At 40.6% G+C, this 24,272-nt stretch overlaps 1 protein-coding gene across 10 annotated transcripts in view; it reads left to right on the forward strand.

The window, feature by feature from the left end:
* The window catches only part of MYO5A (myosin VA), a 229,535-nt gene extending 214,367 nt beyond the window's left edge, over window positions 1-15,168 (forward strand). For all 10 annotated transcript variants that reach the window (XM_063640681.1, XM_055279175.2, XM_055279180.2 and 7 more), the window contains 5 exons: window positions 648-798; window positions 2,817-3,099; window positions 4,930-5,104; window positions 8,262-8,342; window positions 8,618-15,168. In XM_063640681.1, coding sequence (XP_063496751.1) covers window positions 648-798; window positions 2,817-3,099; window positions 4,930-5,104; window positions 8,262-8,342; window positions 8,618-8,770 — 843 coding nt within the window. In that variant the 3' untranslated portion in view covers window positions 8,771-15,168. The remainder of the gene's footprint in view (window positions 1-647; window positions 799-2,816; window positions 3,100-4,929; window positions 5,105-8,261; window positions 8,343-8,617) is intronic.
* The last annotated feature ends 9,104 nt before the right edge of the window (window positions 15,169-24,272 follow it).

A 24,272-nucleotide genomic window follows, 5' to 3' on the forward strand; every position in this document is an offset into this window, starting at 1 on the left:
GAATCCTCAAAGTAAGCACTTGCCTTTATCACGTAGCGTCAGGCAATCAACGCGTTAAACTACAAAGTGACTGGAAAAAGCGCCGCCCATTCAGTTCCATTTTAACAGATACCACCAAAGATTCCCTTCTAACCTCTGACTGCCAACCATGGTGTGGCTACCATGAAACAGAGTAAAGGGAACTTTTTGTATGTATTCACCAGTCTCTGTAGAAATTGGTCTATTTCAAGATTATATATGTCCTTTGGGTGTAGTTTCTAAGAATAGGACTATAATGAACTGAAATTAAGAGATAATTTAGATAATTCAGTGTTTGACAGTAAACCTGCTGTTTCAGAAGTGAAACACACTCTTTTTTTTTTTTTTTTTTTTAAGTTCCTCCAATTTGCTTCATTGACATTGCTATTGGGAAGACTTAAATGCTAGATTGCCAAGTTAAGGTATTGTTCAAAAGCTAGTAAGAAGTGGAGGAGGGTATGACGGAAGCAAACAAACACACATCAACATTTGAGAATGTCAGTCCTGGCATTAGTGGGGAAATTCCTTGCACAGAGCAGAAAAGAGCATGAAGATGCTGATCAAATTGGAGATAAACTGAAGAGACAGGTTACTTCATGTGTATCATTAACTTTGCATTATGACTCTAGGGCTTTATGAAGCACAACACATCTCGCCAGAATGAACACTGCCTCACCAATTTTGACCTGGCTGAGTATCGGCAGGTGCTGAGTGACTTGGCTATTCAGATCTACCAGCAGCTCGTGCGGGTGTTAGAGAACATCCTTCAGCCAATGATTGGTAAGGCCAGGGCCCCACTGGGCATTGCAGCCTGTCTATCTTTCATGCCCATCAATAAGTAGCCACCAGTGGCACATGTTTCAGGGCAGGTATTCATTTGGGGAGCATAAAGTAGTAAGATACAGGGCTAAAATTAGCCGAGCAATCCCAGAAACCCAGCCATAGTTAACTGGGATACATCGAAATCACTGTTTCCATAAGACTGAAACAGTAGTATGTGGTTTCCTTCCCTAATGTTTAATGTTTAAATTCAGTTTAATGCATTGAATTTTAAAAAATTGTTTTAAGTTACCAAACATTGTTATCTTCCGGCAAATTATCAGCAGGCTCCCTTTTTTTTTTTTTTTTTTGAGACGGAGTCTCTCTCTGTCGCCCAGGCTGGAGCGCAGTGGGGCAATCTCAGCTCACTGCAAGCTCTGCCTCCCAGGTTCACGCCATTCTCCTGCCTCAGCCTGCCACGTAGCTGGGACTACAGGTGCCTGCCACCACGCCCAGTTAATTTTTTGTATTTTTAGTAGAGACAGGGTTTCACCGTGTTAGCCAGGATGGTCTCGATCTGCTGACCTTGTGAGCTACTCACCTCGGCCTCCCAAAGTGCTGGGATTACAGATGTGAGCCACCGCACCCAGCCTATCATCAGGCTCTTAAGGCTACTTCCAGCTACACTTTCTTTCCCCATCCATGCATTTTCCATGTTTCCACAACTTCATTTCCCTTCTGTGGGCTCATAGTGTTTCCTTTGCTTTCATAGGCCACAGTTAACTAGCTGTTTGAGACATCAAAAGCTGAGGAAGCCATGGGAGATGGCAATGTTTTCTTCAGATGTCCCTTAAAAGGTCATTAAAGCACCCTAGGTCGGCAAAAATTTAGGAGGTAACACAGATACCAAGGTCAGCTTCAGCCAGTTTTTCTATTGCGTTACCTGTTTCTATTGGCTGAATAAGAAGTTCGCCTCAAAGAAGCCCCAATCTAAATCCTTACCCCCATCTCCCAGTCATTTAACAGCAACAACAAACATGCCAGTTCTAGGGAATCTCTGTTGAGCACAATTAAATAGCAAGATGAACCAGACGTGGCCTTTGCTCTCAAGGGGCTCGCAGTCAGGGAGTGGACATCTCAGAAACATTCTAAGGGAGGCATAAGCCAAATGCTAAGAGAGCACAACAGGGAAGCAGCCGGGCCACAGGTGAGAAGACGAATTCTGGGAGACGGAGGTCAGCCCAAGGGCCCACTGCTATTGTGGGAAACCCAGAATAAGGAAGGGCTCAGCTCTCCAGACCCATACCACTCCCCTCTCCCACATCTTCTCCAAGATGGTTGTCAGTGCCCTGCCTTTCTTACTGTTTTTGCCTCTGGGGCTCAGATAACATGGAGAATGCTTACCTTAACCCGAACTGCTACCTACCACTCTCAAAAGCCCACCCAACACACACACACACTTGTTCTATCACAAGGCTACTGTTTCTTACGCTTCTTATTTTAGAAAAGACACCATTAAGTTTACTTAGATTCATAGTAAATTTTTGCAATTAAGAATTATTCCTTCAGTAAAGTTTAAAATCCAGAAGCCCTCTTGTAGTGAAGTTCCTTTTCCCTCTATTTTGGCACCCAGATCATTTTTTTCTTTTTTGAGATGGAGTCTAGCTCTGTCGCCTAGCCTGGAGCCCAGATGTGTGATCTCAGCTCACTGCAGCCTTTGCCTCTCAAGTTCAAGTGATTGTCCTGCCTCAGCCTCCTGAGTAGCTGGGATTACAGGCACACGCTACCACGCCTAGCTAATTTTTGTATTTTCAATAGAGACGGGGTTTCCTTATGTTGGCCAGGCTGGTCTTGAACTCCTGGCCTCCAGTGATCCACCCACCTCGGCGGCCTCCCAAAGTGCTGGGATTACAGGCGTGAGCCACCGTGCCCAGCTAATTTTCCTAAGTTGAATGTGCATGTGTTTGTGTACATGGATGTGTGCACATGAAGGGTTTCCTTCCACATCATCTCCTCTAACAATTGAAATACTCCTGCAGTCTCAGGCATGCTGGAACATGAAACAATTCAGGGCGTGTCTGGGGTGAAGCCCACAGGGTTGAGAAAGCGAACCTCCAGTATCGCCGATGAGGGCACCTACACACTGGACTCCATCCTCCGGCAGCTCAACTCCTTCCACTCGGTCATGTGTCAGCATGGCATGGACCCTGAGCTGATCAAGCAGGTGGTCAAGCAGATGTTCTACATCATAGGGGCCATCACCCTGAACAACCTCCTCCTACGGAAGGACATGTGCTCCTGGAGTAAAGGCATGCAGATCAGGTGAGCAAATGCCAACACCTGCGACAGCCTCTTTTTGCTGCCCAGCTGGCCTGCCAGGGTTGTGGAGAGCTGATAACTTGTTTTCAGTCCTTGCATCTCATGTCTGGTGCCATACGGCCAAGCGGCAAGGCAGAAACTGGCACGGAGCCACTTTCCCTTGCCTGGCTGGATTTCTCCACATCTCATTATTGCTCCCTGTCTGTACCCTGCCAACAGGTTCTTCACATTCTTGATAGGAAACCCTTTTCCACTGTGAAGCTTGCTTATTTGGGGGAGTGAAGAGATGATGCAAAAATTCACAAAGATGAGATAGCTGCTTCCTCTCCTTACGTGTGTGTTTTAATTATGCAATAAGAAATTATTATAATAATGAAGATTTCTAATGTTTGATTGCTCTTAGAAATATATTTTTGGAAAAATACCTTTTTGTACCTATGGCAACAAGAACAGGTCTAATAGATCTTCTACTAATTCTTAAAATATCCCCCCTCTATATTTTAAGAAAAGCTACACTTAATTTTATGCCCAATACTCCTCAGCATAACCTCATTATTGTAACATAATTTTTTTGCAAGTTTTTTATTTTTATCTTTTTTTTGAGATGGAGTTTCACTCTTGTTGCCCAGGCTGGAGTGCAATGGCGCCATCTCGGCTCACTGCAACCTCTGCCTCCCGGGTTCAAGCAATTCTCCTGCCTCAGCTTCCCAAGTAGCTGGGATTACAGGCATGTACTACCATACCCAACTAATTTTTGTATTTTTTGTAGAGACAGGGTTTCACCATGTTGGCCAGGATGGTCTCGAACTCCTGACCTCAGGTGATCCACCTGCCTTGGCCTCCCAAAATGCTGGGATTACAGGTGTGAGCCACCACGCCAGGCCACAAATTTTTTATTTTAAAACAGCTAGAATATTCACCAAGAGGAGGGAAAAATGATTTCTCCTATGAAAGTCTTAGTAGTTACTCAATCTCAGGAACTGTTAGTGTTCTTTTCAAATTTTCCATCCTGACTTACATTGAAGTGTAGTGAATTTTAAGACACCAATGCCTTCCTCTCAGATAGTGGAGCATATTTCTCTATAAGCTCTGCATGGAAATGTGGAGCCACCTGTCGTAATATTATGCTGGCCCCTATTTGCCTGGTTGCTAAGTGCTGACTGTGTGTCCATTGACCTCAGTCTTAGGACTGCTGCCACTTGGTTGGCTACTTCGTGAAACCTCAATGTCTTTGTAGTTTGTCTCTGTCCCCATTTGGAGTCTTTGTCTCTTCCAGTGGCCCTCCCTTGCCTCTCTCTCCCTTCATCCCGGAGCTTTCTCAAGCCACCATCTTCATTTTCTAGGCTCTTCCCTTAAGGCTTGAGCACAGGTATATGTGGGGCTTTTGGTTATTCAGTTACCTGATTGTGAGTTTGCCTTGAGAGAGTGTACTTCAAGGATTATCAAGTCTCACCCTGCAACAGCAACCCAGCTCTGAAATTGTAAGAGAAGCTACAAAGTGTTTTCTGGCCAGCTCCCCAATAAAGACAGAGCTACATTATGTATTCTATTTTGTTTATTAGCAAGTCTAATAACTTTTGCTGTAATGACTTCATTTCCACCTTCCATTAAAGAGAATTACATTATCTTGTCATTTAATCTTATATAATGATGATTATAATCCTCATGACTATTATAAATTTTTAAGCACAGCTGATGAGATTTAAGAAAATTGAACAAAAATACTGCCTGTCATTTTAACATAAATCCTGACAAGGCCGCACACAAAAAAATTAAGACATTTTTGACAAAATTCAGCAAATTTGCATTCTCTGTATCTCTTTTTTTTCATAGGTACAATGTCAGTCAACTGGAAGAATGGCTGCGTGACAAGAATCTGATGAATAGTGGGGCTAAAGAAACCCTGGAACCTCTCATTCAGGCTGCTCAACTTTTGCAAGTGAAAAAGAAAACAGATGATGATGCAGAAGCCATTTGTTCTATGTGCAATGCTTTAACTACTGCCCAGGTAGAGCAACTTTCCATGTTATGAAATAATTTAACATTCATCAAAGATGATCTTTAGGGAAGTAAAGAAGTCCTCTACTTATTGCTTGTATCTCTGAGCTGACTTCATCTGTGTTCAAGAAGATATATGCGGCCGGGCGCGGTGGCTCACGCTTGTAATCCCAGCACTTTGGGAGGCCGAGGCGGGCGGATCACGAGGTCAGGAGATCGAGACCACGGTGAAACCCCGTCTCTACTAAAAAGTACAAAAAATTAGCCGGGCGCGGTGGCGGGCTACTCGGAGAGGCTGAGGCAGGAGAATGGCGGGAACCCGGGAGGTGGAGCTTGCAGTGAGCCGAGATTGCGCCACTGCACTCCAGCCCGGGCGACAGAGCGAGACTCTGTCTCAAAAAAAAAAAAAAAAAAAAAAAAAAAAAAAAAAAAAAAAAAAAAAAGAAGATATATGCCTCTACCAATCTTAAAGCAAGGAGATTTTGCCAGAAATTAATACATTTCAGTGCTAATTACAATATAAATATATTTAATATTCAGCAAATATTTATTGAGTGCTTACAGTGTTCTATATAACATTGAAGGCACTGGGATACACCTATAGGCAAAACAAAGTCTCTGCTCTCATGGAGTATACAGTCTATGCAGCTTATATTCCATAAAATAGCTTTCTATATTATTTGATAATTGAGTGGATTATCAAATAATGACTTTGTTTTTAGAGACAGATAATTCTTGTTACTTCAACAGATGATTAATTGAGCCTCCATCTCAAGGCACCATATTTATTGCTGGGGAAGATGCTTCAATAAATAAGGAAAAATTCCTGCCTTGGAGGAGCTTACAGTTTAGTAGGGAAGACAAGAGTCGTATCCAACTGACTCTACCGTAGAGGTTCTAGTAAATTCTATAGTAAGATGCCTAAAGGAAGTACTGAGGGAAGATAGCAGTATTCAGGGAAGGTCCCATTAATCTGGGCATTGAATTTAAGGAAGTGGAAGAATGAGAAGGGCATTTGAGGATGGTAGTGACAGCATGAAGCAAGGTACAGGCATGAACATGCCCAATTTTCTTTTGCCCAGTTATTTTTTGTGCTCACTCTTACACTCTTTCTTTTTTTTTTTTTTTGAGACGGAGTCTCGCTCTGTCACCCAGGTTGGAGTGCAGTGGTGTGATCTCCGCTCACTGCAAGCTCTGCCTTCCAGGTTCACGCCATTCTCCTGCCTCAGCCTCCGGAGTAGCTGAGACTACAGGCGCCTGCCACCACACCCGGCTAATTTTTTGTATTTTTAGTAAAGACTGGGTTTCACCATGTTAGCCAGGATGGTCTCGATCTCCTGACCTCGTGATCCACCCGCCTCGGCCTCCCAAAGTGTTGGGATTACAGACGTGAGCCACAGTGCCTGGCCAACTTTCTTAATGTTCATCATATATCCTATAACATATGAAATTTTCAGTTTTGCCCAACACAATTAAAACTCAATCAGTTTGAGACCGGCCTGACCAACATGGTGAAACCCTGTCTCTACTAAAAATACAAAAATTAGCCGGGCATGGTGGCAGGCACCTGTAATCCCAGCTACTCAGGAGGCTGAGGCAGGAGAATTGCTGGAACCTGGGAGACGGTGGTTGCAGTGAGCTGAGATCGCGCCACTGCACTCCAGCCTGGGTGACAGAAAAAATCAGTAGGCCAGGCATGCTGGCTCACACCTGTAATCCCAGCACTTTGGGAGGCCAAGGCGGGCAGATCACCTGAGGTCAGGAGTTCAAGACCAGCCTGGCCAACATGGTGAAACCCTGTCTCTACAAAAATACAAAAATTAGCCAGGCATGGTGGCAGGCACCTGTGATCCCAGCTACTTGGGAGGCTGAGGTGGGAGAACGACTTGAACCTGGGAGGCAGAAGTGGCAGTGAGCCAAGATTGTGCCACTGCACAGAGTGAGACTTCGTCTCAAAAAAAAAAAAAAAAGTCAATCAGTAGACAATCAGAATCAAGACTTGCAGCTTCTTAATGTTGAATTCATATTTGCATAACTTCTTACTAAGTATAAAGCAGAACTATCTGAACAATGGTCTTGAGATTTCCTCCCAGTTTCTGCAAGTGTGGAAAGTAAGAATACACTGGAGGAAGCCCAACTTTATAGAAGTTGGCTGCCATTCAACTTCTAAAGAATATACTTTAATACTTAAATATACTTTAAGCATATTTCACAGAGTGAGGCAGACCTGCAGTTTATTTATTTAGCAAATATTAGTTAACAAAGTGGTCCTACTTTTTAAAATTCAAACACTTGCCTCTGAGAGACTGATCCCTAATTCCGTTTGTCACCCACAGACCTGATAACAACATGCCCACTTCCTAGTTCTCTGGTGCTTAATTTATTTTCCTATAGATCAGCACTGTCCTGCATTCAACTTTTATTTTCATTTTGTGTTAATTAAATAGCCACATGTGGCTAGTGACTACTATTGTATTGGACAGCACAGGTTTAGACAATACCTTGAAAAAGGAAATATCTACCTTATATAGACAATGATTTATTTTCATTAGAAAAGAGACATGACACATTTAACAAAAAAAAAAATCATTGAACTTTTTAAAAAAGAACTTCATACTAATTGATTAATTTCTTTAGGGGCTTTTGTTATTCATGTTATTTATGATCTTTTATAAAAATATGATTTAAAAAACATTCAGAAGAGATAATTGTATTAATATGGCTAGCGTATTTTTATATGGAGAAAACAAGTTGCAGAATAGTATTAACAGAATGAATCCCATTTGTATAAAAATAACATGAACTAGAATATGTATAGCACCTAGAGGGGGTGTTCAGGATGTGGTTAACAATTGCCACTTTGGGAGACTGGAAGGATGGGAGTGTGGACATTTATTTTTCATGTTTTGTTCTCTTGTGCTGTTTGAATATTCTTCTAAATTTACACGACTTCTTACAATATTACACAAACATTACATTGATACATTCTCTTGTAAAAATTCAGATAAAGGTAAATGTGCAGACCAGCTCCTCCTTCCTTCTGGTCCCAGCCCACCCCTGAGTAGAACTGAAATCTGTACGCACAGATCCTTTTAATTTGCCAGATTATAGGTACCCAGTGTGTATTTGATAATATGCCAAAACTTTGATCATTTCATTTCTCACAGATTGTGAAAGTGTTGAATTTGTATACTCCAGTTAATGAGTTTGAAGAAAGAGTCTCTGTGTCATTCATTCGTACTATACAGGTAAGAATTCCCATCTTCTTCTTTGATTCACCAACACAGTCTTTTGAATGGACATTTTGTAATTTATTGAAGGATAATGTGTTATCTTTTATTATCTTATTTTACAATGCACTAACTTTTTTGATAATAGTTAATTGGGAAAATGAAGTGAGTTTCAGACAAAGGTAAACATTCTTCATTAGTTGAGAATTTGAGGGTAGAAATTTTAGTAGAAAAAAGTCTTTTAGATTCAAAGAACTGATGCTCTGTTTATTTTTTTTCTTAATTCTTCTCAGATGCGTTTACGAGACAGGAAAGACTCTCCCCAGCTGCTCATGGATGCTAAACACATCTTTCCTGTCACCTTTCCTTTCAACCCATCTTCCCTCGCACTAGAAACCATCCAGATTCCAGCCAGCCTCGGCCTGGGCTTCATTTCACGGGTCTGAAAGTGATGTCCAGGCAAACATTGACAATACATTTCTTGCCCGAAATAAGAACCCATTATTTCCAGTGAGCTACTGAAAATACATTTTTAAAGAGAAAGTACTGATTATCTCCCAAATGAGATGTGATTAACTGGAAATCTCCCTAGAATACTTTCATCACTTTGGAAACAAAGATAGCCTCTTTCGTGCTGTGTTATCTTTATAGCAACACTCATCCTTAACCACCTAGGTACCGTGAGTTTACATACAGGAGAATGATGGAAGGAAGGGAGGAAGGAAAGGAGGAGAAAAATGTGTCTTCAGCTGGCAGCGTTTATTTTAAATCCTTAGCACTGTGTTTGAATGGTATCAAAAGCATAACTTCCATAGATGAGCTGTTGTTAGGAAGGCACCAAAGAACCTCCCCTGTACTCAACAGGAGAATGGAAAGAAAAGTCTCCATTGAGTACATATCATGTCAGTTTAGGAATCAGTTATGTTGACATTGTCAAACTGGTTCAAAGAAATAAACTGGCAATATGTAAAGTAATTCCTCATTTGTGTCACTATTATATAGAGATGTTAAAGGAATGTTGGTTTGCTAAATAGTGTAGATGTCCATTTGTACTATAGTTTACTGAGCATTTTAAATTGCTGCTACATACTGTCTTCTTAAAATGTAAGTGATATTAGGCACTGCAACAATAAGTTTCTCTTATCAACTCTGTTTACAATTCAATCAGATCACAGTTTTAACTGGATTATATGCAAATACCTACAGATTCACCTGCACAAGTAGCAGACACTGGAAAGTCATTTAGTAATATGACAAAATGCTTGACATTTAGGGGTAGGATTAGACAAAGTGGCCATTGTTGATGTCATTATTTATTCAGGATGTATTACATTGATGTGCTCATTAATTTTCCCTGGGTGGATACTGCGTCAGGGTACAGTGTTCTGTGAAGTGACTTATTTTTAACTACCAGATCTGATTCCTTCCGTGCATATTTTCAACGTCGACAGGTTTTCTCTCTTCTTAATTTATTAAGAATTAATCTCGGCTGGGCACGGTGGCTCAGCCTGTAATCCCAGCACTTTGGGAAGCCAAGGTGGGTGGATCACTTGAGGTCAGGAGTTGGAGACCAGCCTGGCCAACATGGCGAAACCCTGTCTCTACTAAAAATACAAAAATTAGCCGGGCGTGGTGGCACGTGCCTGTAATCCCAGCTACTCGGGAGGCTGAGGCACAAGAATCGATTGAACCTGGGAGGCGGAGATTACAATGAGATCAAACCACTGCACTCCAGCCTGGGTGACAGAGAGAGACGCTGCCTTGGAAAAAAAAAGAATCTCACTCACTATCTAGAAAGGATTGTCAGAATATTCATGATTCAGGTCCTGAAACTTTGATTATGCAAAAGAAGGTATATAATAAATATTTCATTATTATTCAGTTTTTAAGGCTTTGCAACTTCTATAAGTGTTCTCAGATGCCACTAGATAATTTTAAAAGCATCATATTAGAAATACTTTAAGAAGACTTATATAAGAAATAGAAGATTGTTGAATTTTACAGAGGATTTGGTTCATTAAGACCCAGATTCTGTAAGTTTTCATTCTGAAATTCTAGTTAAACATATTCACCATTTTTTTTAGGAATCTTATACAATAAATCCTTCAGGTTGCACAAAAGCAAATTGTTAGTTTTCATTAGAAACTCTGGTTCTGAATTACAATCATAGATTATATAATTTAACTGTTAGATGGTCTATAAAAATGACAAATCTTATTAAAATATGTGCAATATTTATGGAAGTCAAACAGCTTCATATCAGTGATAAAGATTGTTATTAAAAGATAAATACTGTCTGTTAATTTACGTGGGCCTCAAGTTCCTTGTTTATAAAATAAGAGAGTTGGACGCTGATTCTTAACGTCTCCTCCACATTTAAAATTCTCTTCTCAGCCCTTAGATCCTAGAGAAAAAAAGCTGCAGTTACTCAGTAAGTCCATTCTCTGTGGAAAGACCAGTGTGTAGTGCCTGTCAATTCCTTAGGATTAATCAAATGTAAAATCACAAGTTTGTGTAGCCATAACCTTTCTTAAATGTACATGATTTATGTACATGCTTTTAGAAGGTCCTACTATATTTGTATTATAATTAGTTTAAGCAATTTTTATTACATCATGTATTGCTTTATTCAGTTTGAATACATTTATTTATTTATTTGCAATTCAACCAGAAACACTACCAATTGCATCAGATTCTCCCAGTTTTTCCTGGTTGTCAATGCGGTTTTCAATGCACAATTAAGTCATAGCCATTTGGTTAGTACCAAATGTGTCAGAATCTAACAGCATCCGATAGGCTGTAAGTTGGGGAGTTGCTAAGAAAATGCAGCATGGTACAGGCTGTCCCCTTAAGCCCTGGAAATCTCCCAGACCTCCCCCAGCTTCATCCTGTGTAGCACGACTCACGTGCACCCTGAATCTTCTCAGGTCTTCCAGGTCATGCTGTAGCTCTCACTGCCATGCAGCCTTTTTTTTTTACTCTGGACAGCTCATGTACTGAAGCGTCATGAAAGAAAGGCTGTGGTCTGAGCCTTTCTCTCCCATCTACTGTCTTTCTCCTGTCAAGTGCTGGAGCCAGAGCTCCTACAGCCGCCCTTGGTGGTTTCTCCTGTTCAGTGATGGTGGCACAAAGGTTCTGCTATTCCAGGGCTCCAGCTTCTTCCCAGGTCTACCCAGATCCCCAGATGGGGGTCTGAATTAACCTCTCTTGGTGGCCTGGAGATTTTTAGTCATTCACAAGAATACCTTGTAACCAGGGAACCCCAAGGCCCAGTAAATGATTCTGTATACCATTTTCTTGAAGGTACAAGAAGATTCTGCCGACTGTGGGGATCTTTGGGCCAGTTTGAGGATTGCTTTCCCTCTGAGGTTCTTTCTCTCTGTCAGCCACGCTTTCTCACCCAACTTCAGACACACCCTGCCAGCCTTTCCCCTACTCATTCACTCTTCCCCTTCCCTCAACTTAATCGTCTATCCCGTTGCCTGCTGTTTGACTGTGCACTGACGGCAGGTGGATGGAGTCAGTCCTCAGTCCTCAGTTGCCCCTGCTGGCCTTCCTGGTGCTTACCATCAGCCCAATCTTCGCACAGTCCTTGTTCTCACTTCTCTGCAATACATTCCTTCAAAAGATCAGTCATTGACTTTTTCTTAATTCCTCTGTGACACACAATGGGAATTCAAAGGAAGAGATCTTAAAAGTCACAACAATTCTTTATCTCAATAATCCCCTCCCCATTCACCTTACTACATGCAGACTCACCACACCCTTACAACTTGAAGCTGAAAATTTAAAAGTAATTTCCCTTTTTGCAGCTTTCCTCAGGTTAAGGCTTTGATCTGCCTGAGAGTAACTCTAAAAGGAGGGAAGATAAATATGGGATAAAATCCACGAAGTGGAGCTTCTAATTCCTTTGGAAGTTTAAAAAATTTCCACGTATCTGATGCTTCTTTTGTCAGGTGCAGAAGCACAAAAACATATTCCAAAGCCAACTGATAGGAGATTTGGGGATTATTGTCAGTTTGGAGGATTTGCTGTGTTATTTCTTCATTTCCATGGATAGCTTATAGTTGGCTCTTTCTGGATGAGTAATTATGTGTAATATAGATCAAGTCTTTTAGTAAGGTTACAGCTACATGTTAGGGGAGGCTATGAAAATACTGTATTTTTATAATTTCAGTGCAGTGATTGTTGTGAAAAACTACTTTCATGGTAACCCTAGGAAAATGGGCACCTGCCACCATCCTGAGAAGTCCTCACACAATGCTCTTTCTCTCTTACACACACACACACACCCGTCACTAATTCATAGAGTTCTTTAGCAGGCATAGTCAAGGATCCTCTGGGTAATGTCAGCTGCTTATGATAAAACGGAGCCAAAACTAGTGCATCCTATTGAAAGTAATGCAGAAACAGTACCTGGGTCCAGATATGCTTTCCTGTGGCGCTTTCCTCTGTTACCTCGTTTCATCCTCACAGCAGCATGGATGGTGGATGGGGTCGCTTCCACAATCATTTGCCAATGATAGCTTGGGAATAGAGATAGGGGCAGTGACTTGCCTGATGTCGCACAGCCCTCCAGCTGTCCTGCTTTCCCATATGGAGCAGTGGTGGTGTGGGCACCTGTGAGGCAGGAGACTTTAAAAACGTCGTGAGGTCACGTGCTGCCCCTCCTGGTACGTGTGGAATGCCCCTGGCCAGCAAGGGGTACTTTTTTATCAGAGTTGGCAGCTGGCATGTGGGAACCGAGCAAGTGCTGAGTACCAAGCTACTTGTTTTAAGGAGACCAAGTGCTCAGCGCCAGGTGGTTTTCTTTTTTGTCATAGTTACTTGCTGTAACTAGGCTTGACTTTTGTCATGAATCAGTGCTCTCTGGGAGGGTGCAATACTCTGTTTGGGCATTAATTGGTAGCAGGCTGTCTCAACCAAAAAGACAGGAAGCAGCAAAAGCCTCTCTGAAATTAAGAGGAAAGTTATTCTCCACACACCTATCAGAGTCTCTATCGGAGCCACCAGGTGAGCTGTGCAGCCTGGACAGGCCTGCAGCTATAGGCCACCTTCCCAGTTTAGGTCCTCAGCACAGGGGAGCCCAAGCCACTGGGTACCTTCTGAGGGCTGTCACTGGGCAGGCCATATACAAGTCAGTGTGTGCGTGGGCACTGCAGTGTGTGCATGCCGCAGGTGTTGGCAGGTGCTAGGAGGGGTGCCGTGTGCATGCGCGTTAAAGAGGATCTGGATTGCCGTGACCTCTGTTCATGGATGAGTGCATTGTAATTTGTTCTCAGGCTGTGCTGTGAGGGCCGCCTTAACCCTTGCTCCCTTCCCTTCTAGAGCTGCCTTAAGTTCTCCAGAACTTTTCTTCTGTAAAGGATATCTTGCTTGGAAGGGATATCTTGCCCTGTTTCTCAAGGTTTCGTGAGAGTTTTGATTGGGTGTGGCCCTGCATGACCCCCCTTCTCCTGTACTTCCTCTTTCCTTTCCAAATGGGAATTAGAACTGTGGGGCAGCAACAGTCTCAGAGCCAGTGAGAGGCCAGCTTAGAGAATGCTTCTGCGTTAGTGGGACGCTGTGTCACAAGTAAGCAAATGAAGATATGAAAGAAATTATGGAGATAAGTTCGATTCTTGGTAATACTTAAATGTCTTGCTTTCTACTAACCTTTTGTTACTAAAGGTAAAGGGTATAACTCAAACTTTTTGTGGACATTCTTTTCAAAATTTTTTTAAGAACCCTGTACTATAAAAGGTTGAGTAAAAACAGGAAAGCGCGCTCTAAGTTCAAATCTGTTGTATTACCCTAAATTAGATAAACCAACCTGAATTATAGTAGATTTCTCAATAGATGAGGAACTGAAAAATACTATGTAAAATATCTTCCAAAATGCTTTTTATACTTTTTTATTTGTAATTTGGTCTATCTAAAATGTTCACTAGCTTAACTTAATGAGTGTTATTGGATTCATATGACTAACATTTCCTCAGTATTGTAATGCTTGAAATATTTGAAAGAAAAATGTTTTTTAGTTGAAACTGGTATATATAATTCAGTGCTTGGCAGGTCAGTATATTTTTATGCACTTTTCAGAGTCAGCAGTTTCAAATCTTATTGTTATCATGTTATAAAATTTTAGCCCACATTTCAGGCTCCGTAAATCATTTGAGCCATTATTTTTTCCCAACAAATGGTGAATTTTTTCTTTAAATGTGGATATATATGTTGTAATTTATGATTCCTGGTTATGTATTTTTGTGGGATCCTGCAGTAAAATTGACTTTTTTGTGTCTTTGGGAGATTTAAATTGCTCTAACAGTGTTGCACAAAAATGAGTTCATGCCATTTAACATATTGTATTTTAATTATTAACTTCATTAATTTACTATGAAATAGACATGCCTTTTAACTAAAATGAAATTGAACATTGCAGTTTTCAAATATTTTTTGTTGTTGGGTCTGGAAAAGAAATTCTGCTTTGATCTGCATAGAAAATTTTGATACAATTTTTTGAAAGTTCTTAGGTGAAACATTTACCCATTAAAAAGGAAGCAGAAATACTGAGACATGAAAGGCATTATCAACTAACTCTAGACTCTAGAACCCATTCTAGCATATCTCACGTGCAATTTTTAAAAATAAGTTAATAATTCATCTCATATCAACAAAAGCCTTTGAAACATGGGTTTTCACTAGATATCACCTAGTGCTAAGATAAAAACCAAAACAATATCAGAATTACATTTATGCTCTAAATTTGTAGTTGTCCAATGTTGTGCTTAGTAAATGTGTGTCATTAATGCTGTATTCTCCTAGCTATTATGGAAACTTGTTTAAATAAAGATATGGATATAGAGTTTTTGTCAGTGTCTTATAAGTAAATCCACCGCACATTTTAAAACAACAAAACAAGTTGTTTTCCTGAAGACTAGTGAATGTAAATATAATCCCTCCCCATGAGAATATTCTAAGGAGTCTTGGAAATTTAAAAGTTGACGAGTTCCCCTCCTATAATGGACAACCCAGTAATATATATGATAAAGAAGAGAGCTGCCAAACACTTAAGCAAACAGAAACAGCTGAGGAAAAGGTAGTGTCTTTTCTTCAAGGGAACGTCATGCCTAAATATATTGGAATTCTCTGACAGAGAAATAGACATAACCAAGGGGAATTTGATATACATAATCCACTTAAACTTTCAAAAGATTGAGGGTGTCATTTGTGTCAAAAGTTCTACTTTTAATGTAGTGGGAGAGTAGACATTTTTTGGCATAGGACATAGATCAAAGAAGTATGCAGATGTGCTTTTTTGGGTAAGGAAACAGAGCAGTTATTCAGATCTGTGGTGGAATTAGTCTCATCTTTATGATAAGGAGAAATTAATGTCATCATGTACCACATAACATTTTGGGTCAACGATGCACCGCATATATGATGCATATATAAACTTATGTTCCCATAAGTTTATAATACTGTATTTTTACTGTTACCTTTTCTGTGTTTAGAGAAACAGGTACTTACCATTGCCCACAATTTGCAGTACAGCCATGTGCTATACAGGTTTATAGCCTGGGAGCAATAGGCTATTCCATATAGCCAGGGTGTATAGTAGGCTATACCATCTAGGTTTGTGTAAGAACACTCTGATATTTGCACAATGATGAAATTGCCTGATGATGCATTTCTCAGGGCATATCCCCTTTGTTAGTAATGCATGACTGTACATGGTTTTCATGTAGATTATACACTTCCTACTTCCATGACACATTCATTCAACTCATTTATTAAGTACTTTTCTGGGCACCGCAACAGGCCCTTGAAATATAGCATCTTCCAAATTAAATTCAATCACTGGCTCCATGAACTACAGCAGAACACCAGTATGTTACAAGTAATAAAATGTCAAAATTTGCAAACAGTTTCGTTTCTTTTTTTCTTTTTTTTTTGAGACAAAGTCTCGCTGTGTCGCCAGGCTGGAGTGGAGTGGCATGATCTCAGCTCACTGCAACCTCCGCCTCCTGGGTTCAAGTGATTCTGCCGCAGCCTCCCAAGTAGCTGCTACAGGCGCCTGCCACCACGCCCAGCTAATTTTTGTATTTTTAATAGAGACGGGGTTTCACCATATTGGCCAGGATGGTCTCGATCTCTTGACCTCGTGATCCACCTGCCTCGGCCCCCCCCTCAAAGTGCTGGGATTACAGGTGTGAGCCACCATGCTCAGCCAACAGTTCATTTTTCTAAATTAATTGGAACCAAGTCAAGATTATTTCCCCATAATAAAATCACTCTCATCCAGTTGCATTTTGGTATGATCATTAGGAGACTTTCTGGGGCATATGACAAAAATCAAACTCAAACTGACCCAACCAAGAAGGAAATGTATTACCTAACATAACTAAAGTTCAGAGATATATCCAGGTGCCCAAACATTGACATCAGGGATCTCCTTTTCTTTCCTTACTTTTGGCTTCATTCTTAGTCATGTTCTCCCTCAAGTGACAAAGATGGCCCTCAGTAGTGTTTGGCTTCCTTCTATGGCTCTGCCTTCAGTAATTCTCAGTCAGACATTTCAGGATGGAGTCTCATTGGCTCGAGGTTCTACTTCCATCCTCAGAATAATCACCGTGTCCAGAGGAGTGGAGTGCTCTGACTGTCCTAGCCTGACATACCCCCCACTGAAACTAGAAATTGGGTCATTCACAGAAAACATAGGATTGATTAGGTGGTAGTGGGAGTTCACCAGAGGAAAGACAGGGTATAGTTAGCAGAGGAAATGAAAGCAATGCATGTCTACAGTAATGCATTCTCCTGAATGGGAAAGAAAGGGACACAAACTGTGTGCAGCACTGGCAGTGTGCCATGCATGTGAAAGTGTGGAGCTGGTGGGTGGGTTTCCTGGGTCTTAGCAGTCAGCATAAGTGCACAGAGAAGTAAGCAAAGTGTTACACAACTGAAGAATTTTGAAATCGCATTTACCACCACGGAAAGGGACCTGGGGAGACGTGATTTGTTCACATTGATCACCTTGCTACTGAAACCAAAATATGATGGACATTATTCAAAAGGAGAGAAATAAAACCTGCCATACAGACCTTGTTAGCACCATGTTGGCCAGCTATGGGTAGTTCTGGTCATTGGGTTTCAAACAAAACACAAGGGAATATAAGAGATTCAGAAAAGAATAAGAGATAATTGAAGGAAAAGGATACTACCCATAAGAGTGGTTTGAAAATCCTGAGACAATTGGGCCTAGAGAAATGAATGCCAAGAAGGTAAGAATGTGGGCAAGTGCTAAAAAATTATGCTTGGTTGGGCCGGGTGCGGTGGCTCACACCTGTAATCCCAGCACTTTGGGAGGCTGAGGTGGGCAGATCATGAGGTCAGGAGATCAAGACCATCCTGGCTAACACGGTGAAACCCCGTCTCTACTAAATAATACAAAAAATTAGCCGGGCATGGTGGTGGGCGCCTGTAGTCCTAGCTACTCGGGAGGCTGAGGCAGGAGAATGGCATGAACCCAGGAGGCGGAGCTTGCAGTGAGCCGAGACTGCACCACTGCACTCCAGCCTGGGCAACAGAGTGAGACTCCATCTCAAAAAAAAAAAAAAAAAAATTATGCTTGGCACAGATAAGGAAAACATGAACTATTTTCCAAAACTTAAATATGGTAAACAGACATGTTTTGAAACTTCAGCAGTTACTGGAAAAGAAATAAAATACTAGTTTATGTTGTCAACCATATACTTCTGAAGCTCATTTCCTAAGAGTCTGTATTATCAAGAAAGCTAAATGAATTTGAAGAGAGTTTGGTCAATGCTACTTGTGACCAAAAAAATTTCTACTGAGAAGATCTGGGTTGTATCAAATCTTCAGGTTGTAATCTAGGAAGACAAATGGTTTCTTTTCACAGCACACCCATGGTCTGCTAAAAATAGGTCTCTGGGCTGAATGGCCCGTGTCTAGCATGATCCTAGCTAGGATGGTGATTACTGTGCAAAAGAATGGGGCTCTTTTGGAGGGAAGTAAGAAGCTGTTAAAAACAACCTCATGAAAACAGAAGGGAGGGGGAAAAATACAGGTAGGAATGGGGTTGGTCAACAGAAGTGAGATGGGCAAAGAAAGGCCAAAAGTCCATGGAAAACCATTCTTGAGTTGACATTAAATACAACAGGAGAAATATTTCTCACATTTCAAAAGTAGCTTTTAGGAATTCCACTTCTGACATGATAGCATGAGGAGCTTTGCAGACAACTCCCTAGGGAAACCAGGGAAACCAGTGAGAATTATTTTAAAAACAAACCAAACCCCCAACTCTTTACAGTCTCTAGAAATGGTCCTAAGGCCATACGCCAAATGAAGAAATGCTTATTCAAGAAAACATACTAAAGCTTGATAAGGAGAATGAGCTTGTTGTATCTGAACCAAGATTCCTCCCTCCTTCCATCTTCCAGGTCAGTGAGACAAAAACTCAACTCTAGACTGGTGTAGCCAAGAACTCAGAGCTTCCTCTCTGCCAGCTCACAGTTGGAGGGCTGTCTTCCTGGGAGGGGTAGGATGTCAGCACTTCTCATCCTGCTCCCAGCTACCTCTTGCTTAAGCTAAGTTTCAAATAAATGCAGTCAACAGGTGGGGGGTCCCTTCTACCCAGCCCCTACTCATGGCTCACAGGCTCTACCTTGGGGACATCACTGTTGAAAATACTGGGACCCCAGTGCATCTTCTTCAGGCTTGTAAGGTGGTGCTCTCATCCTGGGAAAGGCCAACCAAGAAGACCTAAGGCCACTATCCCCCATCCACCGAGCATTTGGCTCCCATCACTCAAAGAGATGCAAGCCATCGTCCCCACCCCCAGCTCCAGAACAATGGCTCAGAGGTTTTCACCAGGAGCAGAAGCAGGCCATAAAACAGAAAGCTCCAAACTACTTCCTAAAGGAACTGACTTCATGTGCAAGAGTGTAGAGTAGTTCAAGCCTAAGGGCGTTTCAAAAACAGTGGAGGTTGCAATGACTGGGGATTGAGAGGGGATTGGTAGATTCATTAGAGTTATTGGCTGAACTTTAGGCTATAACTTTCCTGGAGAGAACTGGGAGAAGAGACAGCCAGGAGGAGTCCTTGCAGGATCAGAACAAGTCTCAAATATTGACCTCAAGAACTATCCTTTCAAAGGAGCCCAAAATTGATCAGATACTGTCTGTGAAACAATATGTTCCTTGTAGCATTACTGAAAATCGTAATTGGTGGAGTTTAACAGCTGAATGTTAACACAGTCAAAGTGAAGCCAGCCAAAACCACTGCGATCCCAGGTTTGGCAGGCTACACTGCCTGAGAAGCAACATCAGAGGCTTCCCACTATGGGGTGGTGGGGGAGGGCCAAATAGATCTTATTGAAATAAGCCAGTTGGTCACTAAAACATAAACAAGCCCAGTTTATTTACAAAAACAAGGACCAGTATGCAGAGCTACTACAATATATTATCAGAAATATCTGGATTATAACCAAAAAATTACAAGACATGCAAAGAAACAGGAAAGTATGACTTATAAGCAGAAAAAAAAATCAGGCAACAGAAACTGCTTATAAGAATAACAAGTGTTAGATTAACAAAGATTTCAGATCAGCCATTATAAACATATTCAAAGAACTAAAGGAAACTATGATTAAAGAATACATTTGATGAATGACAACAACGATACAAAGAACAGGAGGGAGGAATAGGAACCTTTTGATATTATAAGGTACTTGTACTGTACCTTATACACTGTGAAGTGATATCATGTTCTGTGAAGATAGGCATGGATTGGTTATAAATGTGTATTGCAAACTCCAGGGCAACCACTATAAACAGTAAAAATAGAAGTATAATTAATATGCTAAGAAAAGAGAAAAAATTGAATCACATTAAATGCTCAATTAAAACCACAAATGGCAGAAAAAAGAGTGGAAGACAAAAAATAGAAACAAGACCAAGGGCAACAAATAGAACAGTAACAAATATGGTAGATATTAATCCAAATCTATCAGTAGTCTGTGTAAATGTCCATGGTCTAAGTACACAAATTAAAAGACAGAGATTGTCAGAGTGGATCAAAAAACAAGACCCAACTATATGTTGTCTACAAGGTGATTCTAAAATTCAGGTGGAATTGCAAGGGACACCAAATAGCCAGAACACTCTTGAAAAACAATAACAAAGTTGGATGACTCTAATTTCAAGGCTTACTACAAAGCAACAGCAAACTAGATCATCTGGCTCTGAAAGTAAAGATAGACATAGACATCAGTGGGATATAATTTAGAGTAGGGAAATAAACCTATGTGTTTATGATCAATTGATTTCAACAAGGGTGCCATAACCATTCGATGGGGAATGAATAATCTTTTCAACAAATAATGTTGACACAACTGAATGGCTAATGCAAAATAATAAAGTTAGGCCTTTATCTCATACCATATACAAAAAACAAACAAAACTCTGCTGGATGCAGTGGCTCACGTTATAATCCTAGCGTTTTGGGAGGCCAAGGTAGGAGGATCACTTGAGGCCAGGAGTTTAAAACTAGCCTTAGCAACGTAGTGACCCCATTTCTACAAAGAAATTTTATCTAGGCATGGTGGCATGCACCTGAAGTTCTAGATACTACAGAGGCCAAAGAGGAGAATCACTTGAGCCCAGGAATTTGAGGCTACAGTGCGCTATGATCATACCCCTGTGCTCCAGCCTGGGTAACAGAGAGAGACCTTGTCTCAAACAAACGAACAAAAACTCAAAATGGGTCACAGGCCTAAATGTAAGAGCTAAAACTATAAAACTTAGAAGAAAACAAAAGGATAAATCTCCTTGACCTTTGATTGACAAGGGATTCTTAGATATGACACCAAAAGCACAAATAACAAAAGAAAAAAGAAACCGAACTTCATCACAATTGAAAACTTTTGTGCTTCAGTGAACACTGTTGAGAAAATGAAAAGGCAACCTGTATAATAGGTAGAAATACTTGCAAATCACATATCTGATAATGGAGTCGTATCTAGAATATATAAAGAACTCTTATTACTCAATAATAAAAAGACAACTTAATTTTAAAATGAACAAAGGATCTAAATAGACATTTCTCCAAAGAAGATATACAAAAACACATAAAAAGATGCAGATGCCTGACATGAGGGAAATGCATATGAAAGCCACAATGAGATACTACTTCACATCCACCAAAATGCCTAGAACCAAAAAGTCAGGTAATAACATGAATTGGCAAGGATGTGGAGAAATCAGAACTCTCAGGCACTGCTGGTAGGAATGTAAAATGATGCAGCCGCTTTGGAAAACAGTCTAGTAGTTCCCCCAACAGTTAAAGAACAGAGTTACCCTATGACCCAGCAATTCCACTCCTGGAAATACCCAAGAGAAATGAAGGCATATATGTCCATACAAAAACTTGTACATACATGTTTACAGCAACATTACTCATAATAGCCAAAAGGTGGGAACAACCCAAATATCCATTAATTGATTAATATAGTGGAATGTTACTTAATCCCTAAAGAATCACTGAAAAATTAACTCAATAAATAGAGTCCTTTTTAGGGGGGAAATTTAAATTATGTACTTAATAAAAACTATCGCCAAAAAATTCAAGAAAGGGGAAACAGAGGGAGAAAAATACATGTGCCATATAGAAAACAACAAACGGCAGACATAAATCCAACCATATCAAAGACTACATTAAATGTGAATGGATTACACACTCCAGTAAAAAGGCAGAGATTATCAGACTGGATTTAAGAAAAAAACAAACAACAACAACAAAAAAAAAACAGGCACAGTGGTGCATGCCTGTAATCCCAGCTACTTGAGAAGCTGAGGAAGGAAGATCACTTGAGTTCAGGGGTTCAAGACCAACCTGGGCAACTGTTCTGTGTGGGAGACCTGTGAGGGGAGAAGACACACACAATACTTTTAAGGGTAAACAACTTTATCCCATGTAAATGGCAATGCAGATAATAATAAGCAAATGATATAATAAGCAAATTGATATAATAAGCAAATTGTAATGGGAAGGGGAGAAGGGATAAGATATATATATATATTTACACTCACCAGACTATGGAGAATTCACCACCGGACCGGTAAGCAACAGGTTGGGCTCCAGAGTCGGCCACTCATTGGTGTAGACGAGGAGAGATCTCATGAAGCTTCAGCGCAGTCTGGGACCCAAGCTCTTTTTGTAACAAGTTGTTTGGCATGAGGCCCAATCAGGAGGCCCTTTGTGACTGGGCTTAAGGAACACAAAAAGGTCAACTTTTTTTTGCAATTGTTGTTTTTCAATAACTAATGTATAGGAACAGATTGAAATAGGGATTTCTCCAAAAAAGTGCTAGATGAATGCCTTAAGAGGCTCACACAACCTATTCTGGGACTTGGTGACCATTGTTTGTGTCCATGTTCAATTTGATATTTAACTTTTCCTCCACAGCAACATAGCAAGACTCCATCTCTTAAAAAAAAAAAAAAGAAAAGAAATAAAATTTAAAAATTAAGAAACTGGCCAGGTGTGGTGGCTCATGCCTGTAATCCCAGCACTTTGGGAGGCCGAGGCAGGTGGATCACCTGAGTTGGAGACCAGCCTGGCCAACATGGTGAAACCGCATCTCTACTAAAAATACAGATAATTAGCCGGGCATGGTGGCGCACACCTGTAATCCCAGCTACTCAGGAGGCTGAGGCAGGAGAATCGCTTGAACCGGGTGGCGGAGGTTGCAGTGAGCTGAGATCACACCATTGCACTCTAGCCTGGGCAACAAGAGCGAAACTCTGTCTCAAAAAAAGAAAAAAAATAAATTCCATATCCTAAATGTCAGAGTTCTAACTATAACACTTCTGGAAGAGAATCTTTGTGAGCTTAAGCTAGGCAAAAATTTATTAGATAACAACATCAAAAGCATGATCCACAAAATTAAAAAATGATAAATCGGACTTCACCAAAATTTAAAGTTTTTGTGCTTCCTAAGACACCATGAAGAAAATGGAAAGACAATCCACACACTGGGAGAAAATATTTGTGAACCATATATCGGTAAAGGGTTTGTGATCAAAATGTTTAAAGATGGTAGATTCAATACCTGTATTTACTCAACCTTCCTCCTGAAACTCCGGTAAGTAACAATAAACTCACAAAGGAAAAGAGAATGAATGAGGAATGACAGCAACAGCTTGGAAGATGAAAAACAGATGGATAAATGTCTTTTATTTTCACAAGCAAAGAAAACTGAAACCTAACCCGGGACAGGCAGAAGCCCAGAAGCAATCCAGTTCGCACTACATAACTCTGAAAAGCTCAGGAATTAGGTTCAGAGGCAGCAGGTAACACTGAAAGTGGCATGGGACTGAAAACACAGGAATTGGTTGAAAATCTGTTTAAATAGCAGTTCAAGTGGACTTGAACAGACATTTCACAAAAGAGAATACCAAGGTGGTCAATAGTCATCATAGAAATAAATGCAACTTGGACCCACAGTGAGACATCATAACACACTCATCAGAAAGGCTATTTTTTAAACTGACTACATCAAGTGGTGAGGATATTAAGCAACTAAAAGTCTCACACACTGTTGGTAGAAGTATACACTGATATAACAATTGTTTACAAATCTCTTTAGCATTATCTGTTAAAGTTGAGCATTACATACCTGTCATCCAGCAATTCTGCTCTGTTTATGTGCCTAACAAAAATACATATATTTGTGCATCAAAAGACACACATAAAATGTTCATAGCAGCATTATTCATGGTGTAAATTGAAGCAACCCAAATATTTACCAATAGGAGAATGAATAAATTGTAGAATATTTATACAATGGAATACTACTAGACAGGAATGAAAGACCTCAAACCACAGCTACACGCAACAAGAAGAATAAATACCATGTAAAAAGCCAAATGCAAGAGTTACACATGTGAT

This window comes from Symphalangus syndactylus, chromosome 5 (genome assembly GCF_028878055.3).
Source record: "Symphalangus syndactylus isolate Jambi chromosome 5, NHGRI_mSymSyn1-v2.1_pri, whole genome shotgun sequence".
NCBI classification, from domain to species: Eukaryota; Metazoa; Chordata; class Mammalia; order Primates; family Hylobatidae; genus Symphalangus; species Symphalangus syndactylus.